Below are 15,899 nucleotides of genomic sequence, written 5' to 3'. Positions count from 1 at the left end.
CATATATTATGCCAGTTCTGTTGGAATGTTCTAATTAGCTCAACCTGAGCATTGTGTCTTGTATGGGTTACATCAGTGTGTTAGACACACTATGTTATAGAACTTTAGCTTTTGCTATATAGTCAGTTTTAACTTGCTTGCTTCTATGTATGCAAAGAATGTTGGAAAGGTTAAGCTGGCCACCTCTGTGAAAGACAATAAAAAGCATTTTTTCAAATATATTAACACTAAAAAGAAGGGCAAGAAGATCCTGCACTTCTTATTGGACCTGGAGGGGGAACTGTGACTGAAGATGAAGAAAAGGCTGAGGTCCTGAACACCTTCTTTGCCTCAATGTTTAACAGCAAGGCAGGAGTTCAGGACGAGTGGCCTCCTGAGCTGGGTGATGGGGTCAGAGAGCAGTGTAATGCCCCGGAAATCCATGAGGAATTAGTTAGGGACCTGCTGAGCCACTTGGACACCCACAAGTCCATGGGACCAGATGGGATCCACCCTAGGGTGCTGAGAGAGCTGGCAGATGAGCTGGCCAAACTGCTCTCCAGCATTTTCCTCCAGTCCTGGCTCACCAGTGAGGTCCTAGATGACTGGAAACTGGCCAGTGTGGTCCCCATCCACAAGAAGATTTGGATGGAGGAACCTGGAAACTCCAGGCCAGTCAGCCTGACCTCAGTGCCAGGGAAAGTGATGGAGCAGATTATCCTGGCAGGTGCGCACCTGAAGGATGGACAAGGGCTCAGGTCCAGCCAACATGGATTTAGGAAGGGCAGGTCCTGCCTCTCCAACCTGATCTCCTTCTATGATCAGGTGACCCATCTGGTGGACGTGGGGAGGCCTGTGGATGTGGTCTACCTGGACTTCAGCAAGGCCTTTGACACCGTCCCCCACAGCAAACTGCTATCTAAGCTGTCAGCTTGTGGCTTGGACAGCAACACTCTGTGCTGGGCTAGGAACTGGCTGGAGGGCTGATCCCAGAGAGTGGTGGTGAATGGTGCCACATCCAGCTGGCGGCCAGTCACCAGTGGCATCCCCCAGGGATCAGTGCTGGGCCCTGTCCTCTTTAACATCTTCATCAATGATCTGGATGAGGGGATTGAGTCAGTCATCAGCAAATTTGCAGATGACACCAAGTTAGGAGCAGATGTTGGTCAGTTAGAGGGTAGAAAGGCTCTGCTGATGGACCTCGACCGACTGGACAGATGGGCAGAGTCCAATGGGATGGCATTTAACAAGTCCAAGTGCTGGGTGCTGCACTTTGGCCACGGCAACCCCATGCAGAGCTACAGGCTGGGGTCAGAGTGGCTGGAGAGCTGCCAAACAGAGAGGGACCTGGGGCTGCTGATTGACACCTGCCTAAACATGAGCCAGCAGTGTGCCCAGGTGGCCAAGTAGGCCAATGGCATCCTGGCCTGCATTAGGAATAGTGTGGCCAGCAGGAGCAGGGAAGTCATTGTGCCCCTGTACTCTGCATTGTGTCCAGTTCTGGGCCCCTCAGTTTAAGAAGGACGTTGAGACACTTGAACGTGTCTAGAGAAGGGCAACAGGGCTGGTGAGAGGCCTTGAGCACAAGCCCTATGAGGAGAGGCTGAGGGAGCTGGGATTGTTTAGCCTGGAGAAGAGGAGGCTCAGGGGTGACCTCATTGCTCTCTACAACTACCTGAAGGGTGGTTGTAGCCAGGAAGGGGTTGGTCTCTTCTCCCAGGCAACCAGCACCAGAACAAGGGGACACAGTCTCAAGCTGTGCCAGGGGAAGTTTAGGCTCGAGGTGAGGAGAAAGTTCTTCACCTAGCGAGTCGTTCATTATTGGAATGGGCTGCCCAGGGAGGTGGTGAAGTCACCATCCCTGGAGGTGTTCAAGAGGGGATTGGACGTGACACTTGGTGCCATGGTCTAGTCATGAGGTCTGTGGTGACGGGTTGGACTCGATGATCTTTGTGGCACCTTAGTGATACTGTAATCAAAAGTGTGGCTTTATTAGAAAACCAAACCAGAAAAGGGGGAAGTGTGGGAGAAGGGTTGTTTTCAGATAGCTTTGGAAGGCTATGGAGATTTGCCTTTTTTCAAATTAGAGAAAGCTATGTTTTGTCTTTGACTCTGAAAAGAATGTAAACACCTTGTAACTGAAGGAGAGAAACTAGGCAGAATTTGGTTGGATGTGTTAAAATATTGTTTTGTTATTTTAACCTATTGTATGCCTTAATTACATACATGCCAGTAGAAAATAACCAATTAAGTTGTGACATGTGAGCCTTCTGTTAGGCTATATAACTTTGTTGTGTAATATAAAAACCATCTTTGCCTGCTTACATGTTGTCCTGGAAGCATTGCTCAAGGTGAATCTACCATCTGTATAACAACTGTATTTTAACATCCATATGCTAGGAACCTGTGTAGTGGGCAGATTTTGTGTATCCATGAAAGTTGCTTGTACTCTTTTGCCTGAGCTAACTCAACTGAATAAAGGACAACTGAGACTTTTCTCTGAGTTGGCATGTTTTTGGTGAGTAAAAGTACATGAGAAGGGACTATTGATTGTCCTGGCCTTCCTTGTCAGCCTTTCCCAAAGGCAGCACAGAGACCAGCAGAAAGGTGTAGCACAATCCCTCCTGCCATCTGTTCGCTGAGTGATTGCTAGTGCCTCCTACCTCAGCCTGCTTGCTGTGGATTTAGTTAACTGAATCTGTTGATGTGTATTCAATACCATGTTGATGTAATGACAGCTTTAAAATGAATGTGCTGGCCAAACCAAAGTATCATGGGGCTGGTAGTTCAAATTGTAACATGAGATGCTTCCTCTGTTTCCAATTGCTGCTTCTGGTTTCTGGTTTTGGAGTGTTGAATTTTTCTGCTGGGCTGGCTGCAGGCCTGTCGATTGGGATGTCATTTTATCACTGGCTTCTGCTGGTGTTTCTGCTTTTGCTGTGTTTTCTGTGAAACAAGATAAGGTAATTGTACGTTGTATCATCTCATTAAACTCTATCAACCCATGGGTTGGATTTTTCTGTGTTACTTTCCCTCCCATCTTGGAGTGGGGAAGGGGGAGGGTGATGTTTACTTGTGAAAGCAGGCTGTCTTAAACCAGCTTCCCCGGTTCCTTTCTCCCTATAACAAAGCAGCTCTTTAGATCAAGTGTGGCACCAAGGATCACTTTACCTGTTGGCCTGCCATTGCTCCTTTTTCTCTGGAGGGGAAATGTAATCATTGCCCAGACAGGTGTTTGAAGATATGCCAATTTCTCACATCCAAGTCCTTGGCCTGTCAGTTTTCTGGAAGAACCAAAAGTCTGGAAATATCAAAACATACTAATTTGGGGTCAGTTTGTTTTAAAATCATGTTTGACTGTGTTACCATATTGTCATCTTTCTACAAGCACTGGACCTTAACAGGAATGTATACAGCATAACTACATCTGGCCCCAAGTGTCCTGTGACAGAGCATGGTTGTGTAATTCTATTAGCCACAGTGCACCATGGGCAGCATAAATTCAAGGGGGAGGTGTAAGCTTCATTGGATGAGGGAACTACAAGGTCATGGACTTAGACTGTTAACAATAGCTTGGGGAAAGCAGACACAAAGCAGAATGGGATTTTTGGTTGTTCAGTTTTTCCCCTTAGAAAATGTTGGCAAAATGAATATTTACAAGAAAAATCACTATGCTGAAGACCACATTTTCAACTTAAGAAGAACATGTATCTAACTTCAGCTTGGAGGTACCTCATAGCTGTGACTCATGGTGTCCACTTGCAACCATGTTTAGTTTGCTGCTGCTTTTGAGAGTGTAAGGTGAATCTCAGCTGCTCAGACATCCTTGTGGATTGGTATCTTTGTTTTTTCATCTATCTGTTCAGTGAGCTCTGGAATAGGTCTTCTGTTAGTAATCTTCCAAGACTGCCATTTCATCTCTCAAAACCTGCCTTGGGCAACTCTATCAACTTCGGGTATCTTCTCTGTGCAAACAGTTAATTCCTGTCTCTTCCTGACAGACCTCTTTCCTTCTACTCATATTTTAACAACCTGTGCAGAAGATAAATGTCTTTCTTATCCAGAGGTGCTGCATTCCATCTGTGCTTGACACTATGAAAGGCATATTTTTTCTGCTTGTGGCTTTTCTCTTCTTTCCACACTTAACAACATAACTGCCTGAAAGTTAGCAGCATTTCTGTTTTGATCAAATCCTTCATCCAAGCACTCAGACTTGTTCATGCCAGATCGAGCACACATAAATGAGATTCCCTCTGATCTGCTTTCTGGGAGACTGGATAACATCAAGTAACCTGTGGTGCCTTCCACCTATTTGCAGTTAAACAGGACCCTCAGTTTCTCAGACGCTTTGTGTATGGATTATTTTCAGTGATTTTTGGTGCAAGGTCTTGTATACTGTACATTTGAGGAGTGAACAAGTATTAATCTCTACAGGACCATGATCTCCATTTTTTTAACTTCTGTAGTTAAGAGTTAAACTCTGTACCAGTGAACTTGGCCTGTTAGGTACATCTATAATAGCACCTGCTATTTTTCCTTTATTCTACTGCTCTATTTCCACACTAGAAGGATACTGGCACAGGTATCACTACACACAGATAAAAAATATAGAAAAATTGATTGTAAGCTGACTTGTGTGCTAGGAAAGAACTTAGCATGCTTAGTTGTTCTGGCCTGATGGCAATAATAAACCTACTTGCCTAAGATTTATTCATTTGGAATACTGTCAGGAAATTCTGTCATATGATGCTCTGCTTATTTCAAAGTTTGGATGGTTTCTGGTACAGGTTTTTAAAACATAAAGCATCCACTTCTCCTCCTGCAGAATTAGCCCCGTGCCAAGAAACTGTTCCTCTGCATATTCTGATGGACTTGTTCAGGTGAGCACCAGTGAATAGCTGAAGCAGCTGGTTTTGGATAAGCATTCTTTAACCAGCGGGTGAAGGGCTGAATGAATTACACTCCCTGCTCCACAGTGGCTGCCCTGTGATTTGCCTTCCCTCTCTCTTCTACACTCTTACACATTCCCCTAGAGGCAAGGGTGCGGGTGACTGGAAATGTGAAAAGTCACCTGATAGGATGCTGCCTGACTCCTTTCTGCATATCATAAGCTCTCCTTGCTTGGTGGTAGTGGAAGTAATTTTGCAAGGCTTTGCACTGCTCAGCAGACTGCAGTTTGCTGCAAATGCAAAACTGAAATCCATCTTCATACAGACTGCTTACCATCCAAGGGCTTGCATATCTTCCTGTCTCCCGTTCCTTTCCCCAAACCTCTTCTCGAAAGGAAGCTCTATTCTGCTGCTAGCAATGCATCCTGAGATGTGGCTGCATTGGTATTACCCTGCTTTCTGTGTGGGGGCATTCATGTTCACATCCTTGATTAAAGGTAGGATCTCTTTGATGCTAATATCTAAAATATTTTCTAGTCACTGTCTCTGCTTGGTTTCCTGGAGTTAATTCAATATAAATCTTCTACCAGCTATTTCTAACCTGAAGTCAGCAATATTTCTATTTTAAGAGAGCTAAAGCAATACCAGGTTTCTCGAGTGAAACTCTTCCTTTTGGTTTGATAACTTATCAAGCAACTCTTTCTAGTAATTTCATTTTGTGCATGAATGTTACAATTGCTTAAATAATGCAGGCTAAAGATGTGCATGTTCGGTATTGGCACCTTCAAAAGTAAGAACTGGATATATTGTTGTTCACTGTTGTTTGTGACCTATGATTAAATACGCTGGAGTGATCTCCATGTACAAGTCTCACTGCAGTTCAGCAGGCTTTTTTTATTTCAAGACATTGCATATTTTTTGAAAGTCTTATTTCTGCTGATAACCAGGACACGTATCAATTAGGGTGCTTGTGTTAGCAAGGACTAAGGAGTTGTCTTAAAGCAGCACTGATATGGTGATGATCTGTAACTTACATTGAAGTATAAAAATGAAAGGCCTAAATACTTCTCTGTTTCTGTTATTGGTCTTAAATCATGTGTTTGTTAATATGCCATTAGGAGAATTTCACATGAAACATGACATTAGACTCAGTAGCGTTCATCAGGAGACTTTGGCAAGAAATTCATATTCCCACAGTAGGATGCTTCCAGCCACAGTGCAGTGAATGGTGATAATGAAATCTAAAAAGGAAATTAAAATTTCGTTTGTGAATGGCACAGTTTAAAACTTTAAAGACATTCATGTTTTTGATTTGGATGATGCTGAAAGGATGAAACAAAACTATTTCAAGTTTGGGATGTATGTAACAGATTCTTGACTATGCATTAAGGCAACTCAGTGCCTGTCACATACTTTATCCTGTAAGCCAGTCTGTCCTGCATTGACTGGAGGTTACAGTGATGCTCTGCTTGTCCCAAAGAACAGCTCTGTATTACAAAGACACATACTGTTCTATAAGAAATTTTAGTATTTTTACTTTTTCATTTTTTTCTCATGAAACCTAATAAATTAACTTTCTTCAGAGCAAAACTATGATACCCACAGAGATGAAATAGCAAGCATTAGGATAAAATTTAGTCACCATTTTTAAGACAAGAAGACATAATTTTAATCACCTAATCAGAGTCTCTGACATAGATTTTGATCCAGTAGTTGCAGGCTCAATCTGTTAATTTCCGAATAAGCAGCTATGCTTTTCATAAACTCTCAGTTTTACCACAAAAAATCCCAAAGCTGCAATTCACCAAAGTTGTACTTTTTCTGCCTCCCACCACCTTATTTCACTTCATTCTGATATCAGGGTGGTCCAAATGGACTCCCATAGGCTAGATCCAGCTTAGAAGACATTTCCATTCAGGCCATTGCCTTACATTTTGAGAAGACATGTAGCAGTGGGCAGCATCCTGTAGGAGAAAGCTTTCCACTGACAGCATCTGGCAGCTCTGTACTCTCTCTGCTCTCTGCAAGCTCAGGATCCAGAAATACAGCATGGAATTGTTTGCTATCCAGCACCTTCTTTGCCTCTTCCTTATCTCTGACATAGCTGTTCTTTACCTTGACCAACACAGATACTACAGAGTGTGAATCAGAAGAACGGCTATTTCACAAACTCTTCTCCCAGTACAACCAGTTCATCAGGCCAGTGGAAAATGTGTCTGATCCTGTTACGGTATATTTTGAATTGGCCATTACCCAGCTTACAAATGTGGTAAGACTTGTTACAGAATACTGCTGAGATTTGGGAATGGTTGCAGACACACATAAAACTGCTAAAGCAGCTTACATAACTGATAGCTGGTCCTTCAGCTCTCATAGCTGACACTATTGTGTGTGCATATGTGTACATACTGAGACCTTCACTGTTCTCTCTGCCAGCTGCTCAGACAAGCAGTTTGAACTACAGAAATTCATTTGCTTACTCTGTAGCATCAAACCCCTGTGCTCCAGCCAGAAGCCTCGGGCACCCAGGGCAGCAGTACTACTGCTCAAGTTCACTCTCCACAGGGCTGGCCCACTACAGAGCCACCTGACAGTGCCCACATTGTGTAACATGTGGTCTAGTTCATCTGTGGCACCAGTGTCATTTCCCAGTGCTCTGGGAAAGAAAATCTTTCTTTTTACTATGCTTTTTCAGTCTGTGTGTCAAAATGAGACACGCTGCCTGCAGAGTGTTTTGAAGCATGGAGTTGTAGATTAATGTTGTGTGTTCTGGAGTGTACTGTGTACCAGGGGGTGTCTGAGATGGCACACCTGATGGCCAGGGCAGAGGGACAGTGGAAGGAACAACCTGACTAGTCCTTAACTCTTGCTGAAATCTGCTCTGTAAAGCAATTTTCCAAAGTACAGTGGCTGAATTTCAGCTGAGATTCAGAGGTACCTACCTGGGTTATTAAAAAGAGACAGACAAATAGTGAGGACAAATATTCAACAGCAACCAGACAGTGAAGTTACCCGAGAGTATAAATGAGGGCATTGTAAGTCCTCATGGTGAATGTAGTTGGCACTTTTTGGAGTTCAGTTCTCAGAGTATTTTGTTTCCCTGTGACAGGAAGCTTGGCAAGCTTCAGCAGTTCTGTCTCACATTGCAGCCCCTGGCTCCCATGATGTCATTGGGTTAAAAAAAGAATGTCATAAGTAAATCAGTTGGATTTTCTCAAGAAAGAGCCATGATTTTTACCAGAATTTAGATAGCCTAACCCATAGACAAGACTCTGTAGGCCTTTCAAAATTACCTTTGTACTTAATCTTCAGTACACAGTGTTGAAAATTAATCTCCAACGTTTTCTACCATTGGCTTTCTACCACATGCTTACAGACTAAGACTTACCTAAAGCAACAGTAATTGCAGATATTTTAATTGTGAATGCCAGCCTGCATTCATAAATATATGTAAAATGAGTCTTCATGAATACTTTCAGGCCAAAGGCTCATTAGAACAGGATCCAATCTTAATTTTTGTTTCTCTTGCAGTGCCTTCTTGATTCATCGCTAATTTGCAATAGCAATAATTGACTGTATAGAGAAGATCTCAGTACAACAGTGACCTAATTTAATGCTGGATGAATGCCTCTAGAGGTTTGAATAGAAATGTTGTGGCACAGATGCCATTTTCCTTGAATATTGACCACTACTCTCTGTAAACAGAGCTTTTAAAACACAGAATTCAGCAGAACACATAGTCACCAGCAGAACTTTATTATTCAGGTACTGGTCAGAACAGCTGTAATTTTTGTGTTCTACAGGTACACAGGCCCCTGTCAAAATAGTGCAGTTCTTGGTATGTCCCATATTTGTGGGACATAGCAAGCTCCTGAAAATAGTCAGAAAAAAAAAAAATCTGGTGTCAGTTAATGTGGAATTCTAGTTTCCAGTTTGCTTTTTTATTAGAATAAGTTTGTGACCATCTCGGGATTCTGTAAGTGGTCTATGGAGTGAAGGTGTACATGCCTGTCTTTCTTTCTAGGACGAAGTCAACCAGATTATGGAAACAAACTTGTGGCTAAGACATGTAAGTGACTGAGTTTGTATTTCCTGTGCATTTTGCATTGATGTGGTGAAATGTATGTTACCTTATTGGCAATATCAATAGAATAAGCACTTGTATTGCAGTAAGTATTTTAAAGATATGAATAAGGAGAAGCTCCATTAACTAAAGCCACAGCTGAAAAAGTAGCTTCTTTATTCTTATTTCTGATAAGTTCCAAGTGCTGTGTTTCCTGTGTATTATATTCTCTTACAGCTTCAGGATCATTGCTTTATTGTATATCTAGCTGGATTAAAGTGCAATTAAATACGCAGCTCTGCAGTCCTAGATCATCTCCATATCAAACATTCCAACCAAAACATTTATTAGAAAAAGGAACATGCATCCATTTTTCCTGATGCATTTCCTGATGTTTTTAACACTTTAACACAGACAAAGATCCTTAGACCTAAACTGCTGAAAAAAACCCCAACGAAACAACAAGCCAACTTCCACTGAAACCAATTCTCTTTAGGTATTGATTGTGGTCTACATAAAGCTTTCTGTTAAAGATACTGTACTTACAATCAGAATATTCAGAGCAGGCTACAAGAGCATGGAACATGGCCCCATGATAGGGCACTGGGCAACAATGCAAGATAGCTACTGTACAACCCTCCTTGCCCCTCACTTGGTAATTCACTTACCCCTGTGGAGCCAATAATGTTCCCTGACAGCAGCATCCTGTTTGTTTGCATACCACCTTTCTCATTAGGATGCTGAGCTCCTTTGATGCTGCTCTCCTTTAACCTGCACAGTGCACTGTCGTGACAGCAGCAGGAAGGCCTGTATTTTCTTTTCATGGTGAGGAAGTAACCTTGCACAGGTGAGGGTCTACACTGACACAGCAGGACAGAGGAGAGATGCCAGCATGTCAGCAACAGATAGAAACTGCCATCCCCTCCCCTCTCAGAGAACGAAGTAGCAAATCAGTGTGAGAGATTTTAATGTATGTCCAATGTTTCTCCAGGTCATGGCCTTATCTTTGGGACAATTGTCTCATTCTGCACATACTGCACTTTCAGTATTTATCATAGCACGTCATTTTTTCAGGAAGGTCTGAGAAGCATATATTTCCTTATAATACAAGGTTTAAAAATCCTTGTCCATTCTTCTTTCAGATTTGGAATGACTACAAGTTGCGATGGGATCCCAGAGAATACAATGGAATTGAATTTGTTCGAGTACCAGCAGACAAAATTTGGAAACCAGATATTGTCTTGTATAATAAGTACGATGAACACTTTTCTTTCTTGCCCTTTCTCTCAAAAGCATCCTCTTGCAATGTCCATGAAAGACATATACTTTTGCAATAATTTCCTTTTCTTTGCCTCATTTGTGTTTCTAGTGCTGTGGGAGATTTTCAAGTTGAAGGCAAGACCAAAGCCCTCCTTCGCTATGATGGAATGATTACTTGGACACCACCAGCCATTTTTAAAAGCTCCTGTCCCATGGATATTACCTTTTTCCCTTTTGATCATCAGAACTGTTCATTGAAATTTGGCTCATGGACCTATGACAAAGCTAAAATTGATCTTTTGATCATTGGATCCAAAGTAGATATGAATGACTTTTGGGAAAATAGTGAATGGGAAATAGTTGATGCTTCTGGCTATAAACATGACATCAAATATAACTGCTGCGAAGAGATTTACACAGACATAACATATTCTTTCTATATTCGAAGGCTGCCAATGTTTTACACCATCAATCTAATCATTCCCTGTCTCTTCATCTCTTTCCTGACTGTGTTAGTTTTTTACCTGCCATCTGACTGTGGTGAGAAAGTGACTCTTTGCATCTCTGTGCTCCTTTCTTTGACTGTATTTTTACTGGTGATCACAGAAACAATCCCATCCACCTCTTTAGTTATTCCTCTCGTAGGTGAATATTTACTTTTCACTATGATATTTGTGACTCTGTCGATTGTCATCACAGTATTTGTCCTGAATATACATTACAGGACTCCAACTACACACACAATGCCCAAATGGGTAAAAACCATCTTCCTTGGACTGCTGCCCAAAGTTCTGTTGATGCAGAGGCCACTAGAACAGCAAAATAAAAACATCTCCAGGAAAACCAAAAAAGGATCAGTGAATACATCAGGCAAGTCAAAGCACATCAAACACAAAGATACCAAATTACATAAAGAGCAGCAATGCAGTCACTGTGATAAAGCAACTGAACTCCCTACAACCAAAAGAAGACAAGTGAGCTATCAGTCACTGAAATGGATGTCAGAGCACATGGAGTACTCTCCAGAAGTCAAGGATGTCATTAGTAATGTTCAGTTCATCGCAGAGAACATGAGGTCACAAAATGAAACCAAAGAGGTAAGGGATGCAATCACCTAGCTGGGTACAGGACCACACTTCCAGCAAATTACCTAGGAGGGCAGCTCAGAGGAACTGGGGATGCTTGGTCTAGAGAAGAAAATTTTGAGACCTATGAATGAGTCAAAGTTTCCTATAGAAAGGAAGAAAATAAATCATCCATTGGGGATGGAACAAGAAAAGTGATCTCATCTGTTCCTCCTCTGTCTCCAGTGGATAACTTAAGCAGCAAGACAGTTTTAGATTAGACATGAGGCTCACCTTTCAAAGGAAAAGAAGAACTTCAGCCTGTTGCATCCACGAGGAATGATTGGCAGTGCTTCAGGCATAGCCGATCCTGCCATAAGGCAGAATACAGACTATATGAGACCTTTCAAGGTCCCATCTGACCCTATTTCTGTAGATCCTCAGAAGCAGCCCTCTTCCACTGCACAGCAGCTTCTTAGCCCTGGCAAGCAGTGACACCTCAATACTAAACACGCTAGCTGCCAAGCAGGGTGCTTTCCTGTGTTAGTAATGGAACAAGTAAGTTTGGGAACTCGTTTTTTTTAAAAGGTACTTGTCAAGCAGTGCAGTAGTTGGTCTGGAGAAGAGCTATTCTCAGTCAGTGATAAAAATGGTAAAGATACTCCTTTCAGAATGTATTGTCCATGCTTTGCTTCAGTCTGGTGTGTTCTGACTGTTTTGCAGTGTTTTGACTGGGCATTGCTTGTGTTGAGGTTGTAACTCTTTCATCTGTTATAGACAACAATGTGTGTTGGAATTTAGAGTATTTTGGGGGCTACATCCTCAGGTGTAAACACAAGCAGCCTCAAGAAAGATTCTTCAACACCCATACATGCAGAGGCTTCAGAATGAATGGGAGCTCTCTGACAGCTCAAGATGATTTTAACAAGTGTTTAGAACCTGATGAAACAGTTGTCTTTGATCTATCACAAAATGTTTGCTTTCTGGTTTGAAGTTATTTAGATGCTTTATGATGCCAAAATCCATTTTAAAATTAAATACTGCTGTGTTTGTATTGAAACACATAAACACTCGATGAAGGAGATGTTGAGAGGTATTCTTTCTATCAGAATATTTTGTTGAAGTCAGCACAAATACATCCAACATCTGTGCAACCCCAAAATAACTTTTTTACATTTTTTTCCTCCCCTTTATTATGTCCCACAGTAGAAGTTTCATCTAAAAATGAAGACCATAACTTTCTGAGTAAAGGCCTACATAGAATGAGCAGTAATACATGCCAGCCCAAAGCTAAAGACAGGCATCCATCAGCATGGAGAAGGACAGAAGTTGAGCTGAGATTTGCTTAGGACCTCTGCCCTGAATGTTTTGCTTAACCACAGCATTTTAGCTCTCCTTCTACTGCCACACCAGCTGCATATAACATATGCATGTACCATGTCCAGCTGATTTCTCCAATACACTCCAAAAAGGAAGAGGCTTTGCATGTAGTCACCGTGACTATATAGCTCATAAGTTTTCCACTGTCAGTTTGTGTCTTTCAAAACACACTATGGATAGAAAGCAGGATTTTTCGTTTGAGAGAAATCCTCTCTTTGAGGATAAAAATGGAGGCTGTTCTCAGGCAAGCAGTGAGGAAATCATTCTGCTGACTGTTTCTGCTCCAGCCAGTGATACAGAGCCGTACGGGTGATATCATGCACTTGTTCTTTACAAATAAGAGCTGTCTAAAAATTGCAGCAACATTTACAGCAGCTGTAATTTCTGCAGTACTTTCTTTCACAAGCAGCAGCCTCTCAGAGGACAATACCAAGAAATTACAAAAATCAGTGGAAGAGCCCTCTGCAGAGAGCTCTTAACCAGTCACTAATTTTATATGAATAAATGATCCCCAAGCCAGAACAGGACCTTATTAATATTTATAAATATGTAAAGGGCAAGTGCCAAGAGGATGGAGAAAGGCTCTTCTTGGTGATACCCAATGACAGGACAAGGGGCAATGGGTGGAAGTTGAGGCATAGGAAGTTCCATGGAAACATGAAGGAAAAAGATTTCATTGTGAGGGTGATGGAACACTGAAACAGGCTGCGCAGGGGGGTGTGTGAGTATCTCCTTCTTTGGAGGTACTCAAAACCTGCCTGGATGCATTCCTGTGTGATCCATTCTAGGTCATCCTGCTCTGGCAGGGGGGTTGGGCTAGACGATCTGTCGAGGTCCCTTCCAACCCCTAACATTCTGTGACTCTGTGACAGCAGCATCCAGAAACAGGAAGCCTCTCATATTACGATCTGAACTTCATACCCCATGACACTTTGCTGCAGACAGCACTTTCTTTTTCAGGCTGGTGTGAGGCAGGGTGCTTTTGCATAACAGCGTCAGTTTCAACTCAACCTGTGACATGCACTGATCCCTGAACCTAAGTATGGTTCTGTGGCTCAAAACACAGCAGCTTCCTTGAATGTGGTTCCAAGGTATACGGCTCAGGCATAAAAAAATCTGCTCTAGTCTGCTTAGGCACATGACAGTGTGGTTTGCTCAGTTATGGCTCTTGCTTTGCTGTAATCCATGTACCCAGCCATCCAGTTAGCTGAATCAGTAGGTCTTGATTGAAGTGGCAGTGTTGCAAATGAGGCCAGAATAGCAAAGTTTCTCTTGTGTGTGCTGTCAGGATGAATCCTTTGGCAGGCACTAGTGATGTGGAGCAATAGTGATTCTGCCTGTTGTTAAAACACCACACTCTGCTCCCACTGTGTAAGGCCCTGTGTATTAACGCCCAGGCCACATCCATAGCTTGCCAACAGACTTGAATATTCAGAAAAAAAAGTCAGAAAACTAGGACAGTGGTGAACATTCAGAACAAAAAGTGGTAAATACTATTAGAAAACCAACCCACTCTAAAAAGACAAGAATTGCAACAGCTGTAAGCACAAGCACCATTCTTGGCAATATGTGTGTTCTTCACATTCAAAAACAAGGAACATTCTTACTGCATAATGTCAAGTCACGATTGCATGTTATATTATATATTGTTTTTCTTTTGCAGGTGGAAGATGATTGGAAATATGTGGCTATGGTGATAGATAGAGTATTTCTCTGGGTATTTATAATCCTTTGTGTGTTTGGAACTGCAGGGCTCTTTATCCAGCCACTAATAGCAGATACATAAATGGATTTTCCATTTGGAACTGTCCCTTGTGTTTCTCTCCGCACACATAACCCCTCTGCCCATCGCCTCCTCTGCACCATCCACAGAAGAAAGGAGAGAGAGAAGGTTCCTCTGGAACATCAAACAACCCAAAACAAAATGAGAAGAGGTCTGAAAGTGGGAGAGGAGTGTGTCTTTCTACAGCAGAATGGCTCAGAATTTTAGACTGTCTGTCTTTTCCCTCAGCAAGATCCAGATTAACAATCACACTGGAGATCACAGAAGCAGACAGCTTTTCCCTTGATTTCAGTATAGGGAGTTGTTGGGACAGCTCAGGCACTTCTGAGTGTGTTGCCCAGGGAGGAGTCTACCTGGCCTCATTTTACTCTCCTGATAAGTCTTTCTCGGTTTTGAGTTAGTTAAGTTTCTTCTGTTTCTCTCATTGTACAATAGGTAGTCTTTGGAGTGACACTTAGATGAGGTACCACAGTCCTGCTGACTAGACCAATGTTCTTTATTGTGTACTTGTGTCAGGGCAGCCAATATTCAAAATAAAAGTACAGTTAAACCAGTCGCTTGACCTTTAAACACATTCAGTACAATCTAAAACAAGGGGGCCCTATCTTCTGCAATTTGCTGGCCATTTGCTGGCTCCTCATGGGTCAGTGCTGCATATGCGAGCCTGTAATTGTAGGAACATATCCTTTGGGGCTGAGGTTGCTGCTATATAACCAGGTGTCATGGCTTAAACATGGCCAGCAGCCAAATGCCACATGTTTAATCCTGAAACACCTTGTAGATGCTCATCTGCTGTTTACCCTCAGGTCCCTTGTCTGTTTAGATTTCTGTTGGGTTTATGCTGACGGATTCCTCTCTAAAAGGCACTAGTCCAATTAAAGATGGTGGCTTCAACAGTTAAAAAGCCTTCTCTATTATAGGAGTCTCTAAATTTAACTGTACAATGTCAGTGTGGTGTTTTCAGTGTCTTCCATGCGTTGGCCTCTACTTTGAACATCACCAATCCTTGCAAAGGTGTAACTGTGTTCCTGAAATCCTTAGCTGGCATTTTACTCTTTTTTGATCTTCCATACAAATAAATAAATGCATACAACAGAGGTAAAGGTGGAGTGGCAAGGATATAACTGTCTTAATCTAGTAGCTGAAACATGCAGTCATGATTTTATAGAAGAAAAATATATTTATGTAATCCTCCTGAACATTGCATAAATGTGTAGCAACTAACAGGCAGACGCATGAACAAGCATGGTTTGTTTTGTCAATCTGCCCATTAAATATCACTCCTGGGATACAAGTTCTTGAAGAATTTGCATTTTCTTTAAAAAACCCCTGCTGTATGATGTGTTTAGCAATGCTACTAAATGATGTGTGTTATGCTAACTCCCTAATCAGAAAGGATAAAAGGGAGAAGAAAGGGAGTTTGAAAGGGAGAGCTGCATTCTGAGACCAAAAGCCTCAATTCTATAGGAGAGACATCTGCC

The 15,899-nt window shown here is 42.1% G+C and overlaps 1 protein-coding gene across 1 annotated transcript; it reads left to right on the top strand.

Annotated features, from left to right (window-relative positions):
* The first annotated feature begins 5,134 nt into the window (after nt 1–5,134).
* CHRNA6 (cholinergic receptor nicotinic alpha 6 subunit) lies at nt 5,135–14,494 on the top strand. The gene is made up of 6 exons (XM_009908767.2): nt 5,135–5,365; nt 6,998–7,137; nt 8,893–8,937; nt 10,074–10,183; nt 10,301–11,288; nt 14,299–14,494. The coding sequence occupies exons 1-6, from the start codon at nt 5,287–5,289 to the stop codon at nt 14,419–14,421; spliced, it is 1,485 nt and encodes a 494-aa protein (XP_009907069.1). The 5' UTR covers nt 5,135–5,286; the 3' UTR covers nt 14,422–14,494.
* The last annotated feature ends 1,405 nt before the right edge of the window (nt 14,495–15,899 follow it).

The sequence above is a fragment of the Dryobates pubescens genome, chromosome Z (assembly GCF_014839835.1).
Source record: "Dryobates pubescens isolate bDryPub1 chromosome Z, bDryPub1.pri, whole genome shotgun sequence".
In the NCBI taxonomy this organism is placed as follows: domain Eukaryota; kingdom Metazoa; phylum Chordata; class Aves; order Piciformes; family Picidae; genus Dryobates; species Dryobates pubescens.
The sequence above is the reverse complement of the archived record's forward strand: the minus strand, read 5'-3'. Positions and strand labels throughout refer to the sequence as shown.